Source organism: Bos indicus x Bos taurus, chromosome 10 (genome assembly GCF_003369695.1).
Source record: "Bos indicus x Bos taurus breed Angus x Brahman F1 hybrid chromosome 10, Bos_hybrid_MaternalHap_v2.0, whole genome shotgun sequence".
Lineage (NCBI taxonomy): Eukaryota > Metazoa > Chordata > Mammalia > Artiodactyla > Bovidae > Bos > Bos indicus x Bos taurus.
Window position 1 is genome coordinate 79,677,093 of NC_040085.1, and position 18,109 is coordinate 79,695,201.

Consider the following 18,109-nt stretch of genomic DNA (forward strand, 5'->3'; position numbering starts at 1 on the left):
TCTCAGGGAACAGTCTACTGAGAGCCATCACCATGGGCCTCAGAGCTTCCCAGACATTTCTCCTCCGATCCCGCCTGTCCTCCTCAACAATCCCCCTTGTTGCTGCAGTGCTGACCAAGCCCGCCGAGGATGTCCCCAGGGCCCTGCCTCTACGTCCTCAGACCAGACTAAGAAGCAACCCCCGTGGAGTCCCTCCCATTCTGAGAAGTGTTGTGATGCCTCCCCTCCCCACTCCCCCATAGGGCTGGTGAGAACGGTCCTGGTGGAGAAGCCAAGCCAGCCAGAAACCACTGCTGATGCCACTGCTGGGTCACACCACCCCTGAGGCTGGGGCTGGGCTCTGGTTTCTCCCCAGAGCAGGTCGGCACGCGCACACACACGGCGTCCCAGTTGTTGGCCTGCTTTTTGCCACTCAGGTCCCCATAGCAAAGAGAACTCGTCCACTGATGGTTAACACATACTGAACACTAACCCGTATCTTATTAGTGCTCACATTAGGCACCGTACTACATGCTCTACTCACATGGTCTCATTTCCTCCCCTCTGCAATCCCATTAGGAGGAGATACTGACTCAGAGAGGTTGGGATATTTGTCTGATGTCACACAAAGTGTTAGTCACTCAGTCTTGTCTGACTCTTTGTGACCCCATGGTCTGTCCATGGGGATTCTCCAGGCAAGAATACTGGAGTGAGTTGCTGTGTCTGTCTCCAGGGGATCTTCTCAACCCAGGGATCAAACCCGGTCTCCTGCATTGCAGGCAGATGCTTTACCATCTGAGCTACCAGGGCTTCCAGGGTGGCTCAGTGGGTAATAAACCTGCCTGCAGCGCAGGAGATGCTGGAGATATAGGTTTGATCCCTGGGTGGGGAAGATCCCACTGGAGAAGGGCACTGCAACTCATTCTAGTATTCTTGCCTGGAGAATCCCATGGACAGAGAAGCCTGGCAGGCTACAGCCCATAGGTCGCAAAGAGTTGGACACAACGGAGTGACTGAGCACAGCAGATGTCACACAGCTAGCTGGTAAATCCAGAACTGGACTCCAGGAGTCTCTGAATCCAAACTACAGTCTTAGACTCTCACACATCAAGGTGGGAGGGGGTCCCTGGACCAGCAGCATCAGCATCACCTGAGATCATAATAGAGAGGCTGACCCCAGACCTGCCAAATCAGAGGCTGCATGTTAACAAGTTCCTATGTTAACAAGTTAACACGAGTCACATGCCACTGCAGGCTGAGAAGCACGGGTGTGAAGCACTGTTTTCCAGGCCTGCTCGTCCTAGGCTGTCATAACCACTTCCTTCTCCCAGTCTCCTGAGGCTCTTTCCCAGCTGCCTGGCTCCTGCTCCCCAGGTGCGGCAGGCTCTCTGCCCAGCCTGGGGAAGAAGTCTGAACCTGAGTCTCAGAGGGAGTCTCCGGGCCTCTGCAGCCAGCCCAGGCCACAGCTGGACAACATCAGTCCACGTCTGGCTCTTGTAGGGCGTGCTGCCTGCTGCCCGAGGCTCTCCCACGCGCCCCCCACCACTGCCCCCTCGCATCTTCCTTCTGAGACACAAGTCCCTTGGCCTCTGTCTAGTGCTGTCCTGAAGGCAGCCTCTGGCCGTCAGCAGCCCCTGCAGTGTCTCCCCGCCCTGCTCATTTTGCACCCCGCCCTCCTAGAGTGCCCACTGCATTTATGTCACCCCCTTTATCTGGACACCAAAGGCCTGTCCAAGTTGCCATCAGGAGAGAGGCCAGGGCTGCTTGGGAAAGCTGGCCAGGCTCACAGGAAATGTCTGACACCACCAGGCAAGTGGGACTTGGCCTCCCAAAGCAAAACACAGCTGGGCCGACAGCGGGCCGCTCGGACTTTCCCAGATTTCATGGCATTGAGGCGCCAGGGCAGAGAGAGAGAGACCGTGCTGGCCTGGAGGCTGTAGCTCATTAAAAACATCACAGTAGTCCCTGGCCAGGGAGCCTGTGAAGCTCAGAGAGGACAGCCCTGCTGTGGGGCCAGAGACCTCACCCCGGGCCTTTGTCCTCCACTGCCTCCCGCTCACGGGGGACCCTCCCTGGGGGCCAAAGCCTCACAGGGTTCGTCTTCCTCCCCTCCCGGCCTCCTCCTCTCCCCAGCATCGCGCCTCATCCGTGTTCTCCTTCAGCTTGTGTTGACTACAGAGTGCCGGGGGTAATGTGAGGCACCAGACACGTCTATGAAAGAGGAGGACGCGGTGGTCCCTGCCCTCAGGGAGCTCCTGGTCCAGGGAGCAAATGAAGAGACCATCCCGAGGCCAAGTAAGAAGTGCAGCACCCAGGAGGCATGGCCCCCTCCCCACGGCAGCGGGGGCGGGCGTGCCCTTGGTTCCCGGGCAAAGTGAGGGCTCAGGGCCAAGCGGGCCCTTTGTGAGGTCACTCTTAAGTTGGGACCAAGCGACAGAAAGCCACGCAGATGGAGTGATTTCTGCAAGGTGGCATTGTGGGGACATCCAGCCTGAGACAGGCACTGACTTCCAGGGCGCAGGCCGCACAGGCTGATTGCAGACACAGGGCACAGACTCCAGGGACGTGGGCCAAGCATGTGCTGCAGGAGGTCAGAGCTGGGCAGACACGACGGAGGGGGTGCTTTCTGGAGGAAGTGGGACTGGGCTTTGAAAAAGAGGAGCTGGAGAGGCTGGGAAGACGGGGCAGGGCATGTCAAACAGTTCCGACTCAAGGATCCAAGGGGACAGAATGACCTGCCAAGCAAGCACCAACACAGAGGGATAAATGCACTATAAAATGAACAAATTCCACAAGCCAAAAGAAGCTTTGGGGAGAGGGGCAGGGAGAAGCCCGGCTAGAAGGATTCTGCTTCCACCCTGCTTCCAGGACCGGCCCTGGAGCTGCCACCCCTGGGGCTCCTCCAAGTGCCTTTGCACCAGGCCCGCCCACCTTGGACCCAGAGCTGGGACCCATTAGAACAAGGTTCAGGCCCTGCCCAGCTGGTCACAGCCAGTCCCAGGCGGTTCGCCGTGCCCCCTGCCTTGCCCACCTGGCCCTTAGCTCTGCCTCTCTCTCTGCTCTGGCATCCCAAGGCCTTGGCCAAAGAGTTTGGCTCTTCTGGTTTTGACTTTGGTGTTCCCTAGGCCTTGACCCAAGTTCACCCTTCTGCTTTTTTCTGCTCCTGGCTGCCCTCAGAAACCACCTGCTCGCTTGGGTGGTGAAACACCCCTACCAAGACCCTGGTCTGTCCCCGCTCTCCCCCTTCAGAGTGGCTGGACAACCTCAAGCTCCTTTCCTTTCTCTCCTGAGCTTTCCCACTGGGGACCTGGCCTCGAGGTCAGCCTCCTCCTGCTGGTTCTGTCAGCCTCCTCCGGGAGGGCAAATCCTTTTTTTCCCTGAGTTCAGCAAGACAAGGTTCAAACATTTCAGAAAGAACTTCCTTAGTAGGAAGCAAATGGAAAAACTAACCTGAAAAACCAAAAAGAAAACACAGCCCCCAGAAACGGACCAGTTTACCAAAGTTCAGACTTCCTGTCCTGAGCTAGGAAATGTCTAGCCAGGTTGGCTGGCAAGTAGGCCAGGGACTTCTGCCCGAGAACACCCCCTTCCCACTTCTTAGCCTTCTGCCTTCCACTACATGTTCCTGCAGGCTGCTCCAAGGAGAGAGGCTGCTAGCACTGATGGCAAGAGAGCTGAAGTGGCTTTTTAAAAACTTTTTGTTTTTTATTATTTTTTTTTGCAGCACAGCATATGGCATCTTAGTTCCCCGACCAGGGATCGAACTTGTGGCCCCCTGCAGTCAAGCAGAGTCTTAACCACTGTACCACCAGGGAAGTCCTGGAAGGGTTTTTTTTCTGACAGAGGAGTCCTTCCCGCATTGCACGGACCACAGGTAGAAAAGAAGGAAGCGGAGGAGAAACATTTATAGAGTTTACTCTGTGCCAGGCACCCTTCTAAACACTTTCTTCTTATTAACGAATTTAATCCTTACAATTCCATGGTTATCATCATCGTCGTTGTCCCCACCTTACTGACGAGGAATCAGAGAGGTAAGTAACTTGCCCAAGGTCACCCACCTAGGAAGTGGCAACCAGGATTTGAAAGCAGAGAGCCTGGGTCCAGGCACATGCCCTCCTCATCTTTCTCCCAGGACCTGGAGGGTAGCAGCTCCCCTCCCACCGCCACCGTGTAGTCCAGTCTGCCAGAGCCTGTGCCAACCCTGAAACCTGCAGACCCGCTCACCACCCCTCCGGTGGGGTTGGGGGAGGGGAGGAAAGTCCCTCCGGCCTTCTCCATCAAGGTCTTCACCAAACAGGCCGAAGGCAGAAGCCCCCGCAAAGAGGCTGCACACCCTCCCCCCAAAGAAGGGAGGGCCTGCTGAGGAAGGGGACTTACCTGGCCCGCTGCAGCTGTGGCGCTGGGGGGCGCACTCTGGCCGTGGTGCTTTCTCTGGCCACACTGCTCCTGCGCAGGCTGGGGGGTCCCTCGGCCGAGCGTCGGGGTGCTGGCCTGGAGTTCTGGGGGTCGAATTCCTCCTCAGGAATGACCTCTTCGCAGCGGGCTCCGCGGAAGCCTGAGCGGCACACACAGAGCTGGGGCCGGCTGCAGGAGCCCCGGTTCTGGCAGGGTGGCTGGCACACGGCTGCGGAGACAGGGAGAGGGTGAGGGCCGCCCGGCCGTGTTCAGACCACCCGTCAAAGACTGCGTGACCGGCCGCACCCCCGACACCGTGTTCTACACACGCTTAGCGCTCCCTGTGCGTGGTCTGTCCAGCTGGGACTGGCCTGCAGGCATGGTTTCCTCTTCTCTCCTGTCAGCCTCTGTGTGTGCTGTGTCCCCTCCGTGGGGCTCTCTCCCGTTCCTCTCCACTAAGTCCTGCTGTTCCCTCAAGGCCTCCCTGCCCCCCATCCCAGATGACCTGACTCCAGGTACTGCTCCCTCCTCTGAACCACAGCACACAGCACTCATGCCTGACGGGCCACTGTCAGTCTGTCCGTCTGGGCTCGTGCTCAGTTGTGTCCAGCTCTTTGCGACCCTTTGGGCAGTAGCCTGTCAAGGTTGCCATTTCTTCCTCCAGGGGATCTTCCCGACCCAGGGATCGAGCTCGTGTCTCCTGTGTCTCCTGCATTGCAGGCAAATTCTTTACCCACTGAACCATCAGGGAAGCCCCGCCCACCATCAGTGTGATAGATTCTTTATGGATGTGTCTCAACTCCCTAAATAATATGACCAGCACCCCAGGTGCAGTGACTGTCCCTTACACCTCTTTTCCTCCTTAACTCCTAGCATATATTTCATTACAACACAATCGATATTATTTTTATTACAGTGTGCCTGCATGCTCAGTCGCTTCAGTCACATCTGACTCTCTGTGACCCCATGGACTGTAGTCCGCCACATTCCTTTGTCCATGAGATTCTCCAGGCAAGAGTGGGCTGCCATACCCTCCTCCAGGGGATCTCCCCAAGCCAGGGATTGAACCCATAATTACTGCATCTCCTGCATTGCAGGCAGATTCTTTACCCCCTGAGCCACCCGGGAAGCTCTTTAATTATGGCAGCTGCTGCTGCTGCTGCTGCTAAGTTGCTTCAGTCGTGCCCGACTCTGTGCGACCCCACAGACAACAGCCCACCAGGCTCCCCTGTCCCTGGGATTCTCCAGGCAAGAACAATGGAGTGGGTTGCCATTTCCTTCTCCAATGTATGCAACTGAAAAGTGAAAGTGAAGTCGCTCAGTCATGTCTGACTCCTAGCGACCCCATGGACCGTAGCCCACCAGGCTCCTCCATCCATGGGATTTTCCAGGCAAGAGTACTGGAGTGGGTGCCATTGCCTTCTCCGATACACTGTCTCATTTAAGCCTAAAACAATCCTATACAGCAAGTGGGATTGTGATTCTCATTTTACAAATAATGCCTCTGAAGCTCAGAGAGATTAAAAGACATGCAGAGGTCACCCAGCCAGGCGGTATTGGATGGAGGACCCAATCCAGGAGCGTTTGACTGAAAAGCCCAGGCTCCATCCACCCCCACTGCCTCCAGCAGGGCTGACCCACCTCTGAACCTTGGCCCAGAGCTGATGATGAAACAACAAAAGGGATCTGTTGGCCTTAAGTTAGCTACTGAATGCATCCTTGGGAGCCCTGCCCCGGGACGCTGTGCATCCCAGGTCAGCTCTGGTGGTAGAGACCTCAGACCATCCTCTCCAAAGCCCACACAGTCAATCTGAGATAGAGGGAGGATGTTTAGCAGCTCATGCATTCACTCAGTGGACATTCACCGAGCACTCACTAGGTCTGAGGCCAGTGGTAAAGAGGTTCCCTCTCTCAAGGAGTGTCCTGTCTCATATGGAAGCCAGGACATAGGGCATGTGAAAAGTGTTGACCAGAGCCTCTAACCCAGCCTGAGGCAAGACGTGAAAGTCAGGGAAGGCTCCCTGGAGGTGGTGACACTGACCAGAGACAGAAAGGGTGAATAGATTGGGCATAGTGTAAACCAAGGGCAGCTTGCCTACTCAGGAGCAAGTAAGGAAATATTAGGTCTCACTGTAGGATCCCAACCACGAGCTAGATCCTAAGGCAAGAGCATTTTCCTCAATGCCTGGGCATCTGTTCCTGGTTGGCCCCAGACCTCCAGGTAAGCAGTCTCTGTGAGAGAATTGTAACCCTGAGCACTTCCGCAAACACAAACTGCCACTTAGCAGGATTTTGGCCTATCACCTGGCTGCCCCTCCACCTGCCCAAGTGGAGCAAGCCCCCACCTAACCACCCGCCAAGCCCTTGTCACCACCACCACCAGAGACACAGGCTGCCTGGGGCCAAACCAGGACCAGCGAACACTGCAGAAGCAGGTTTGCGCAGGACAGGTGTCAGCCCTGGTTTATCTTGGGGATGGAGTAGAAAGGGAGGGCTTGAGTGGTTTCCCATGTGGACTACAGATGCTACATTACTCCTAGCCCCTCAGATCCACCCATACCTCTCTGCTGGCCAAGCCTGCCATGGGGGAGGGAAAGGTCACACAGCCCCTCCCAGTCTCCGTTTCCATTCCGCCTCCGCGTGGGTGGTCTTTGCCCTTAAGAGAGCCTTTCCAAACCAGTCTAGCTTCTGTCCTTCCCCTCCTGGGCTGCAAGGATGGCCCGTCCTTGACTTTAACAACAAGATCATTCACTCTCTAAAAATCCAACGCCCCACATCCTGCAGTTTGAGCCTGTACTTCCCTGTGACTTGCCTGTCCCTGGTTCTGCCTCATTCACCAATACATCCGCAGACATTTAGTGAGCACACTCTCTGGGTCAGATCGGGTGCCAGGGATACAAAGACAACAAGACTGCTCCCTGTATGGAGGAAGCCCGGCCCCGTGGTGGGTTCTCAAAACCATGGAAGCCCCTTGCCACCAGGCAGTTAGATCTTCAACGAGGACCAGGCTTGGCAAACTTTGGTTGGTGTGATGAACAAACAGCTCATGGTAAGTGGGTGGCTGGGGGAAACTATAAAACTGGCATGTATGTATGTATGTAATATTGTGGTCGATAAAAGTTCTAAAAGGCTTCCAAACCAGCCAGACGTGTTGGCAGAAAAAACCCGTTTGGAAAGATGACCTTTCTGGACCAGTCATTTCTGAAACAGCACAGAGGCCAGGTCGGCTAAGAAAGGTCCTCCTGAAACAAGTGCTGCGATTTCAGAGGTTGTGAGCCAGCTCTCACCAACTTCATTTGCATCCTTCTCTTCGTTGTCTTCTCAAGTCTCAGCAGGTAGTGATTCCCTCACTACAGTGTTTTGCTCTGAGCTGAGCATCTGCATTATGGGATTGGAGCATAAACTCCTCTCCTCCCTCCCCACTCCCCCCAAAACCACTCCCAATTGGACCCAAATGATGGTTCCAAGTGCCTGTCCATGAAGAGGGACAGTCAGGTCAGTTTTTACCGGCCTGCCATAATACAAGAAAAACAAAACAGTTTCTTGTGTTTCTTATAACGCTATTTTCTTCCCCATTGAAAAAGTGTCTTTCAGATGCAGAGGACAAACATATAGATACTCAAAGGGAAAGTGGGCGGTGGGATGAACTGGGAGATTGAGGTTGACGTATATACACTATTGATACTATGTACAAAATAAATAAGTAGTAAAAACCTGCTATACAGCACAGGGAACTCTACTCAGTGCTCTGTGGTGACCTAAATGGGAAAGAAATCCAAAAAAGCGGGGGGAGATGTATCTGGATAGCTGATTCACTTTGCTGTACAGCAGAAACTAACATAACACTGTAAAGTAACTATACTCCAATAAAAAAGAAAATTAAGTGTCTTTTATTTTAAGATTATATCTTGCCTCCTTTTCTGGTGTTAAAATGTTCTTTGAAGTGGTTAAAGGTGATGGCAAATGGTGTTTCTAATATCCTCACTTGGCAAAATGAAAAGCTGGCTACTGTATTTTGGTACATACGATGTTTTTGGATATTTACTGGTGCGTGAAATGCAGAAGTTTGGAACCCTTGGGGAAGGAGGGGGCCATAGTGGTCATGTGCCTTTTGTTTCAAGGAGACCGTGAAAAGCATTCCTAAGCCAAATGAGCACAGATTTCAAAACTGAAGTATCTAGTGCTCAGCCATTGCAGAATTGCCCATGGCAGGGGCGATTGCATAAAGCGAAAAAGGAAATGCTGCGGCACCCCCAGAGAGGCAGTTTCATGCGGCATTGTGGGAAGTTTAAGAGAGAAAATTCCCAGCGTGGCAGGCTGGGCTGTCTTCACGTTTCATGCTTGGATCCTCATTCCTCCCATTTTCCCATAAGAGCAGAGGTCATGCCTTATACTTGAGAAATCGACCCAGAACGGGTATATGGCTCTAACGAGTCTTTGTTGATTGTTGGTGACGGGTTATCAAGCTTGATGCCACAATGCCCATGTCTAGCCACTGAAGACATACCCAGCCCCTCCCTGTCGGGGACCAGCATCCTCAGAACCTGGAGGTGATCCTGCTCCTGGATTCCCATGCCCGCTCGCCAATGCCAGCCATTAGCCATTCATAATTTGGGCTCCTGAACCCTGGCTTCTCCACATTCCTGGCACTCTCTTTCTCACTGAGGATTGGACATGTGGAAAGTTTCAGCTTGGGGAGTTCAGCTCTGTGAAGTTAGCAGGATGCCAAAAGAGAGGAAATAAAAAGAAAACTCCCGAAACTGCTTTGAAAGTAAGAAATAGAAAGTATCGTTCTCTCCACCACGCCCCCTCCCCCGACTCCTGGCTGTGCCCCCTTCCACCTTCACATCCAGTACAGTGGAGAAGAGGTTTGCTCAGATTTTCCACACAAAACCCCTCCGTTTGGGAGGAGACCCAATTCAGAATGGGCAGGCTTGGGGCGGGGGAGAGTCTGGAAAGAGCTTCCACTAGGCAGGCTGCTCCTGCCATCTGTTCAGAGACTCTGTGAACAGTGGCTTGGTAGCAAAAGGGTTGAGTCAGGAAGATCTGGTTTGACCCCTCGCTCAGCCACACCCCACCTGTGTGCCCCTGGGCATGTCTTGTCTCACTGAGATGCCTCAACCTGCGCCTCAGTTGTCTTGTCCATCAAATGGGTCTGACAATTGCTGCCTCTAAGAGTTGTGTGAGCCTCAGCAGAAATCAGGGACGTGGAAGTGCTTGCACTTTCTGGGGCTGTGCTGTCCAGTGCTGTCTAATGCTGTAGCCATGAGCCGTGCTGCGCTGTGCTTAGTCATGTCCGGCTCTTACGACCCCATGGGCTGTAGCCCGTCAGGCGCCTCTCCCCCTGGGGATTCTCCAGGCAGGAATACTGGAGTGGGTCTCCATACCCTCCTCCAGGGGATCTTCCCAACCCCGGGATCGAACCCGGGTCTCCTGCATTGCAGGCAGGTTCTTTACCTTCTGAGCCACCAGGGAAGCCTGTAGCCATGAGCAACACAGGGCTATTGACAGTGAAACTGATTAAATAAAATTTAAAATTCAGTTGCACTAGCCACATGTCAAGGGTTCAGCAGCTAAAGGAGGCTCATGGCTACCATGTTAGATGGCAGGATACCGAGCATTTCCACAGAAAGTTTCCACAGGAAGTTGTATTGGACAGCATTTTGCAAAGCTTTTAAAAATAAAAAGAAAGCTTAAAAAAAAACAAAAAACCCACACCCCCAGGGATGGAAGCAAGAGGGCTTCTGGATTTCTCTGCCACAACCTTTTTCCCAGGAAAAGGCAATGACAACGTGGGCCCTGGTTACAGATGTAACACGCACTGGGGGGCAGCGGCAGGGCTGCCTCTCAGGTGCCGGACACGCCGGCCTCCTCCCCACCACCCACCCTCATCATGCAGGCCTCCTGTCATCAGCTCTCTCTCCTGGGACTTAGAGATGCCTTCTCCCTCCATCAGTTATCCATTAGGTGAGGCACTGACTTCAGGGTGGGCGGCTTAAGCCCGCACCCGCCTCCGAGGCCTCCAGGCCCCCCACACGCTGTCTTGTCTGGGAGATAAATCTAGCTTCCAGATTAGACTCTGGGCCCAGCACCCCCACACCCGAGGCTCCTCAGCAGCCCCTCAGATTAAACCGCCATCTTTCCTAAACTCTGCCTCAGTGGAACACTAGGATTTCCCCCACTGAGTACCCGGTCCCTTCCTCAGGACAGGGCCCTGTTTCTTCCATACCTGGAGGCCTTTGCAGGCAGGACAGTTTCCTACCACCCTCAGGACTTCGCTTCCCTCGCACCCCACCTTAGACTCCTACCTGGAGCCTCAGTTTGCCTTCGCAATTCATCTCACTGGATGGTGGGGGGAGTGGAGGGGGTGGGGGGGGGTGGAGGGCGGCGGTAACTGTGGCCCTGAGCTGTTTCTCCACAGCCTGACCTCTGATTCCCAAAAAAAGGGGACCCTGATGTCAGAGCCCCGCCCCTGCCCCGGGGCCAGGAAACCCCTCACTGGCCTTCATACACTCTCAGAATCCACGGGGGACTCGTCCTCTCCACACCCAAACTCTGACCAGGGGCTGTGTCCCCCCCCAGACCCCAACTCGGTCCCGAACTGCCAGGCTGTGGGAGAAGTCAGGTCCTTAAGGACTCGGCTGTTCCCACCACAGCTGGGCTGGGGCGGCAGCTCAGGAGGGCTGGAAGCAGCCCTGGGGCTCAGGGGCCAGCCAAGCGCCCGGCTCCAAAATAGCAGTTGTGTTCACATAAAAGCCTCTAATGAGAGAAAGATGCCGTTCTTGGCCCCTCGCGCGCGCTCTGCAGACGTCGTCGTCTGGCAGGCCGAGTGGGCCTCTACCGTTTGGCGGCCGGAGGGGAGGAAGGGGAGGTGTGAGTCAGACCTTGGCCCCCAGCCCCTCAGCATGGACCGCCCTGCTAATTGCATTAACAAATGCCGAGATGCTGGGCCAGTTGGGGGGCCAGGGGCTGGGGCAGAGAGCAGCCTCAATTCCCATCAGCTCCAGCAGGCATGAGCAAGGGACCACTGGGTAGGACTCGGAGGCCCGGGGCTGAGGCCCAGGCTCGCCGCAAGCTCCTGCCCTAAAGCAGAAGCTCACTGGTCCACCCCCTTCACAGCCTCGAGGGCTCTGTCTAGAGGAGGCAGGGATTTAAAGAGGGCGCCTGGAGATGGGATGGAATCCTGAAGCAGCCCTCCTCGGGGACATGCCCAGGGACCCTGTCTTTTCCAGGGGAGCCGCTCCAGGACATGGAGGACAGATCTGTGGCTGACATGGAGCCATCCAAGCCCTTCTGCAGACACACCAGCTCCATGCCCAAGACCCACGAAGGTCGAGAGGGAAGGGGTACACCACTCCCACTTATAACTCAGCCAAGGCCAGGGCAGACATGTGGAGGAGAGGGCAGCCTTACAGTCAAAGAGAGCTGCATTTGAATTCCAGCCTGGTGACCTCAGCCAAGTTTCATCACCTCTGCCAGTCTCGTTTTCTCTAGAAAATTGTCATGCATCCAACATTTACTCTTTGCCTAGGACGGTACCGTACTTTTTTTTTCGAAGAGAAAGAGATTCTTTTCTTCACAGAGCCTCCAGCTCAGCAAGACTCATAAAATGAGTAAACAAACAAGCAGAGGAAGAGAAGTCGGGATATGAAGGATGGAGGAAACAGTCGAGGGGCTGAGATCCAAAAAAACAAGGCTGCTGGGGGCAACTCTCCACAGAGCAGTTCGGGGAGCTGGAAACAGAGACCGGAAGGAGGATGAGGAGGTAGCCACCTACAGAGATGAGAGAAATCTCGTGGAACAGCCTGGAGGCGGCACATCCCAGGAACCCAGACTGGATTCGGTGTGCGAGGGGCTGACACACGAGGCTGGACACACTGCCGCAGGAAGGTTTGTCCAGCGATGTGTGAATATCTGGACTTCCCAGGTGGTGCTAGTGGTAAAGAACACGCCTGCCAGTGCAGGAGACATAAGAGATGTGGGTTCCATCCCTGGGTTGAGAAGATCCCCTGGAGAAGGAAATGGCAACCCACCCCAGTATTCTTGCCTGGAGAATCCCATGGACAGAGGAGCCTGGCGGACTAGCGTCCACAGGGTCTCGAAGAGTCAGACAAGACTGAAGCGACTTAACACACACGCACGTGTGATTATCCAATTTACGAGATGGAACCGGAGGGTAAGGGGGACAGTGGGAGCAGTCAGCCAGCGGCAGCGGTCTCCTAGGAGGATGCGCTGTTGCCTGGGACCACAGACTGGAGAAGCATTGGTTGTGGGGTGAGGGGTGGGAGAGTGAGAAGCAGAGAGGCTCCCAAGAGATTTAGGAAGTGAAGCACACAGGGCTCGGGGAAGGACTGGACAAAAACCCGAGCAAGAGGAAGGTGTCCTAAATGGTCCCAAGAGTGCAGCATGAGCATTCGGACAGACAGGCTGCCTTTTAACAGGGTGGGTAAGACCTGGTCAGGGACATTGGCTCAGAGGGAGGGAAACCATGAGCTCGCTTTGGTAAAGCTGGGGTGGGAGGTTGTCTGGAGGCATCAAGAGCATCAAGATGTCGAGGAGGCAGCAGGATGAAAGGAGTCTGGAGGTTGGAGGAGAGGTCTGGCTGAAGATGCACATAAATCTGGGCGTCATCAGCCCAGAGACGATGCTCACATCCACGGGAATGCATTAGATCACTCCAGGACGGGGCAGTGAAAAAGAAAAGAAGAGGGCCCAGAACTCAGTCCAATGTTTAGTTGCTGGGCAGAGGAGAAGCAGCAGCCAAGGGACATGGGAGGAGCCAGCACAGAGATCGATGTGGTGGCCGCTCACAGGGCGGGGGGTGCTGAAGGGTTTAGTGTGATCCCTGGCACAGAGCGAGTACTGCCACTCTTATTAGTGTTGTGTTTTAATTGTCTGGCACAGTGCCTACTGGCACTCAATGATAGGGGGGCAACTAATGCTGGATTTGCTTCACACGGTCCCCCCTCTCTGGGAGGAGGATTTGGAAGATCTGGAGAACGTTAAAGGTAGCCCAACATTAAGATGTTGAGTAGGAAAGGCAAAGCCGAGGAGATGAGAAGAGGCAGCTGGGGATGGCAGAAGGAAACTGTCAGGTCACCCAAGTAATCATTCACCCATTCAGTCCTTTAATACACATGTACCAAGTAGGCACCCCACTGGCATCGACAGGACACAGCCCCTGGCTTCAGGACCCCCTGGGGAAATGAAAGTGAAAGTGTTAGTTGCTCAGCCATGTCCAGCTCTTTGTGATCCAAGGACTGTAACCCACCAGGCTCCTCTGTCCATAGAATTCTTTGTGTGTGTGTATATGTGTGCATGCATGTGTGTACATCCGTGCGCGTGTGAGTTAGTCGCTCAGTCATGTCTGACTCTGTGACCCCATGGACTGTAACCCACCAGGCTCCTCTGTCCAAGGAATTCTCCAGGCAAGAATATTGGAGTGGGTTGCCATTTCCTTCCCCAGGGGATCTTCCCAACCTAGGGATCAAACCTGCGACTTCTGTGTCTCCCGCATTGCAAGCATATTCTTTACCATCTGAGCCTCCAGAGAAGGCCCTGGGTAAGAGCATCTCCTATATACTCCTTTGAGCAAAAAGACTTGAGGGCACACACCTGCTCAACAGGAAGATCTAGGGTACCCCCACATGGAGGGGGTAGAGATGGGCAATGTTTCTTGCTAGGACTGTAGCCTTTGTGTTAGCTGGGTCTCCACTGCAGTTGTGTGATAACTCCCCTTAACACCTTCCGCTTTCCTTTCTACCACTCCCACCAACTACTGAATCTCATCAGACGATTCACCTAGAGATGAGCCATAGGTAGGCTCGAGCCTCTAGTTCCTGCTGGTTCCTAAACAATCAGTAATGAACCTGCAAATCCCACACGTGCCCTGACCCTTTTCCCTAACATTTGCTCAGCACTTACCATTAGGAGACCCTGGGGCCAATTTCTTTACAAGTATCTCCTCTGAAGATTCTCACAACAACCATGGTACCAGTCTGACCCTCATTTGACATAAGGACAAACTGAGGCTTAGAGCAGTCCAGAAACTTGTCTGAGATCCCCGTGCAAGTAAGTGATGGAACAAGAGTTTGAACTCAGAGTCTGGCTCCAAAGTTGGGGCTCTTCCCCATCTGGCCAGAGTCTTGGCCTTTGGGGTAGGGTCATTTGCAGGGCTGGGCTGGGTGGGCCAGAAGAGCTCCTTCAGGGAAACCCAGGAGAAGCTCAGATCAGAAGGGATGGGGATCCTCACAGCACTGAGATGTGGTCCAGAAGTCATGCTGTTGTAATGGCCCCACACGTAGAGAGGCTTGGGGCCAAAACACAAGAACAAGTGCCCAGGCCATTCCAGGGTCTCCCGAGCACCATGGGGAGTTTTATGAAAAGGCTGATGAGCCCAGGGCAACAGGAGGAGACCTCTCTGCGCAGGCCTGGGAGAGGCCCTGTGTTGCTCAGCACATTGTTGGTGAGCCTTGCTCCTTGTATCCAATGAACACTTGCACTGCGCTGCAGGCGCAGGGGCCACAAGATACAGTCCCTGCTCTCACCATCAAGGCCAGACATGTATAGAACACCCAGAACATGCCAGGCTTTGAACTAAACATTTGCCCTAAGCTATCTCTTTGTTCCTTAGAATTCTGTGAGGCAGGGACTAGTATTAGTCATATTTTACGGAAAAAGAAATTGAGGCACAGAGAGCTTAAACATCTTGCCCAGGGTCCTGCAGCTAAGCTATGGAGCCAGCATTTAAACCCAGGCAGGCAGCATAGCCTCCTGGATTGAGTAAGATCACAGCCAAAGTCACCCCATGCCAGGCTCTCTATATGCACTCACTCGTTTCCCAGGAGCGTGGTGTCAAGCCCTGTCCTCTGGACCAGGCTACTTAAATTCACACCCAGGCTCTGCCGATTCCCAGCTGCATGACTTGGACAAAGAGTTAACCTCATCTGTAAATGGGGATAAAGGTCAAATATGATTTACAAGAGGGTTGTTGTCAGGGTTAAAAATTAATAATCAAGTTCCAACCCTCGGTAAGATCTTGAGTGTGTTACTATTATTAGAAGCAGCTCTATAGAGACTGTTATACCCACTTACTGGGTGAGGTGTTATCCTCACTTACTGGGTGTTATACTCACTGGGTGAGGCTCTGGGGCTGGGACAGGGCCAGGCACTTGCTTGAGGACACAGAGCCGGGATTCAAAGCCATGACTCCTTGAATCTGGCACCGGAATCTAAAGTACATGTTCTCACTCTGTGCCTTAGTCCTGGTGGGGGCGTGGGGGTGGTAGTCCTCCTAGCCCCTTCCCTGAGAGCCTCTGCCTTCCCCAGAATAGCCCCAGCCCCTGTGCATCTAGGCTGAGATAAAAGGAGAAGCCAGAGAATTCTTCAAATCCTCTTCCCCAGGATGAGCCTTTAGAAGTCCCCGCAAAGGCTGTGTGTGTATTGGGGTGAGTCAGTCTGGGAAGACTGGACAGTCTTCCAAAAGCCCTAACTCTAAACAGGATCCAGCCTCCCCACACCCTGCAGTCTTTCGCCTCAGCCGAGCGGGCCGGCAGGCCCCAGCGAGCTGCCTGCACAAATACATAAACACATAAATTGTGTGGCAGAGCTGGCAAAGCCACAGAAGGGAAGGAGGAGACCGAGACCAGAGGAGGAGGCGAGGGCCCAGCTCCAGACCCCGCCAGGCTGCAGAGAGCAGCTAGGCTTCCAGCAACAGACACCTGCAGACACTGTGGCTCCCCAAGGCCCAGGGGCTGGACAGAAATAGAGAGAGAGGCTGCCAGGGAGATGGCCGGTATGTTACGGCAACCAAGGATTCCATGAGAGGAGGCAAGCCGGGGGTCGGGGGAGACCCAGGGCACAAAGACAATCACTCCCTGTGCGTGGCCAGTGGGCTGGACCCACAGGTATCTGGAAGAGACCAGAGGATGGATTGACTCCCTGCACCCTTCTGAGACTAGACTTGGCAGTTGGGGGAATGTCCCACACCCCTCCCTGTCACCCCCAATCTTGCCAGACCAGGAGAGGCACCCTACATCTGTGAAACCGCTAGGCCAGAATCATGAACACTCCCCAGTACTGGCAGCCTTGGCTCCAGCCAGGGGAGTAGAGCGTGGGAAGGGGATAGGGAGACGCAAACCACTCAGGGGAAGCAGGACTGCCAGCTGACAGGGCGTGGAAGCAAGAGCCCATACTTGACAGAGCTTTGGACCAGCCATCCAGGGCCAACACCCCACCATCCACGTGGTTCTCATTAGGCTCATTAGCAGCAAAATAGCAACAAGCAAACAGCATTGGGCCCAGCTAATTAGTACACAGACCTTCAGTGGGCAAGTCGACTTTTAGTGGGAGAGGCTAACACCCACTGGCAAAGTCCTCCTGGAGCGCTGCCAGCCTGCATGCCAGAGTCCCAGAGACACCTAGAGGGGCAGCAGAAGACCAGGGAGAGAAATAACAGGGCTGAGGACCCCCAGGGTGGAGTGGGTACTGACGGCGCACCGGAGCAGCTGCCCCCTGCTCTGGGCTCAAGGGTGCGCACACACGTCAGTTCTGACAATCAGCAGACTCACCCAACCTCGAGTTTCCAGTGTTGAAACTCCAGATTGGCAGAGAATGATGCTGGAAAGTCATGAGCAAGTCAGGAAATCGAGAGCCTTCAGGCCCAAGCGAGGCTTGTGCCCAGACCCTCGGGCAGCTAGGGAGAAGGCCACCCACTCTGAAGCCAGCCTTCCCAACTTCAAACATCAGCAACACTCTCTGCTAAGCTCTTTAGAACTTACGAGCCCTCCTCCTCATTTCTAGCCCCAAATCCCTCCCCGGGCTTCCAGAGGCGCCCCCCAGGGCTTGCTACTCAAAGTGTGGTCCGTGGACCAGCAGCATCAGCATCCCCTAGGAGCTTGTTAGAAACAGACTCTCCAGCCTCACCCCAGACCTGCTGAGTCACAGTCTGCACTTTAATAAGATCCCAGAGGACAGTGAAAAAGTTGGCTCAAAACTCAACGTTCAAAAAAACTAAGATCATGGTAGCCAGCCCCATCACTTAATGGCAAATAGAAGGGGAAAAAGTAGAAGTGACAAATTTTATTTTCCTGGGCTTCAAAATTGCTGCAGATGGTGACTGCAGCCTTTAAATTAAGAGATGTTTGCTCCTTGGACGGAAAGCCATGACAAACTTAGACAGCATATTAAAAAGCAGAGACATCACTTTGTTGATAAAGGTCCATACAGTCAAAGCCATGGTTTTTCCAGCAGTCATGTATGGATGTAAGAGTTGGACCATAAAGAAGGCTGAGTGCCAAAGAACTGATACTTTTGAACTGCGGTGCTGGAGAAGACTCCTGAGAGTCCCTTGGACTGCAAGGAGATCAAACCAGAAAATCCTAAAGGAAATCAGTCCAGTCCTGAATATTCATTGGAAGGACTGAAGCTGAAGCTGAAGCTGCAATACTTTGGCTACCTGGTGCAAAGAGCTGACTCATTGGAAAAGACCCTGATGCTGGGAAAGACTGAGGGCAGGAGGAGAAGGGGGCGACAGAGGATGAGATGGTTGGATGATATCAGCGACTCAATGGACATGAATTTGAGCAAGGTCCAGGAGTTGGTGAAGGACAGGGAAGCCTGATGTGCTGCAGTCCATGGGGTCACCAAGAGTCAGACACAAGTGAGCGACTGAACAACAACAGAGGATTCGTGGAAACGTTCAAATTTGAGTAGGGCTCCCCAAAGCAGATCTTCC

At 54.1% G+C, this 18,109-nt stretch overlaps 1 protein-coding gene across 3 annotated transcripts in view; it reads right to left on the bottom strand.

Moving 5' to 3' along the window:
* The window catches only part of LTBP2 (latent transforming growth factor beta binding protein 2), a 110,326-nt gene that overhangs the window by 81,552 nt on the left and 10,665 nt on the right, over positions 1 to 18,109 (bottom strand). For all 3 annotated transcript variants that reach the window (XM_027552433.1, XM_027552432.1, XM_027552434.1), the window contains exon 3: positions 4,357 to 4,603. In XM_027552433.1, coding sequence (XP_027408234.1) covers positions 4,357 to 4,603 — 247 coding nt within the window. The remainder of the gene's footprint in view (positions 1 to 4,356; positions 4,604 to 18,109) is intronic.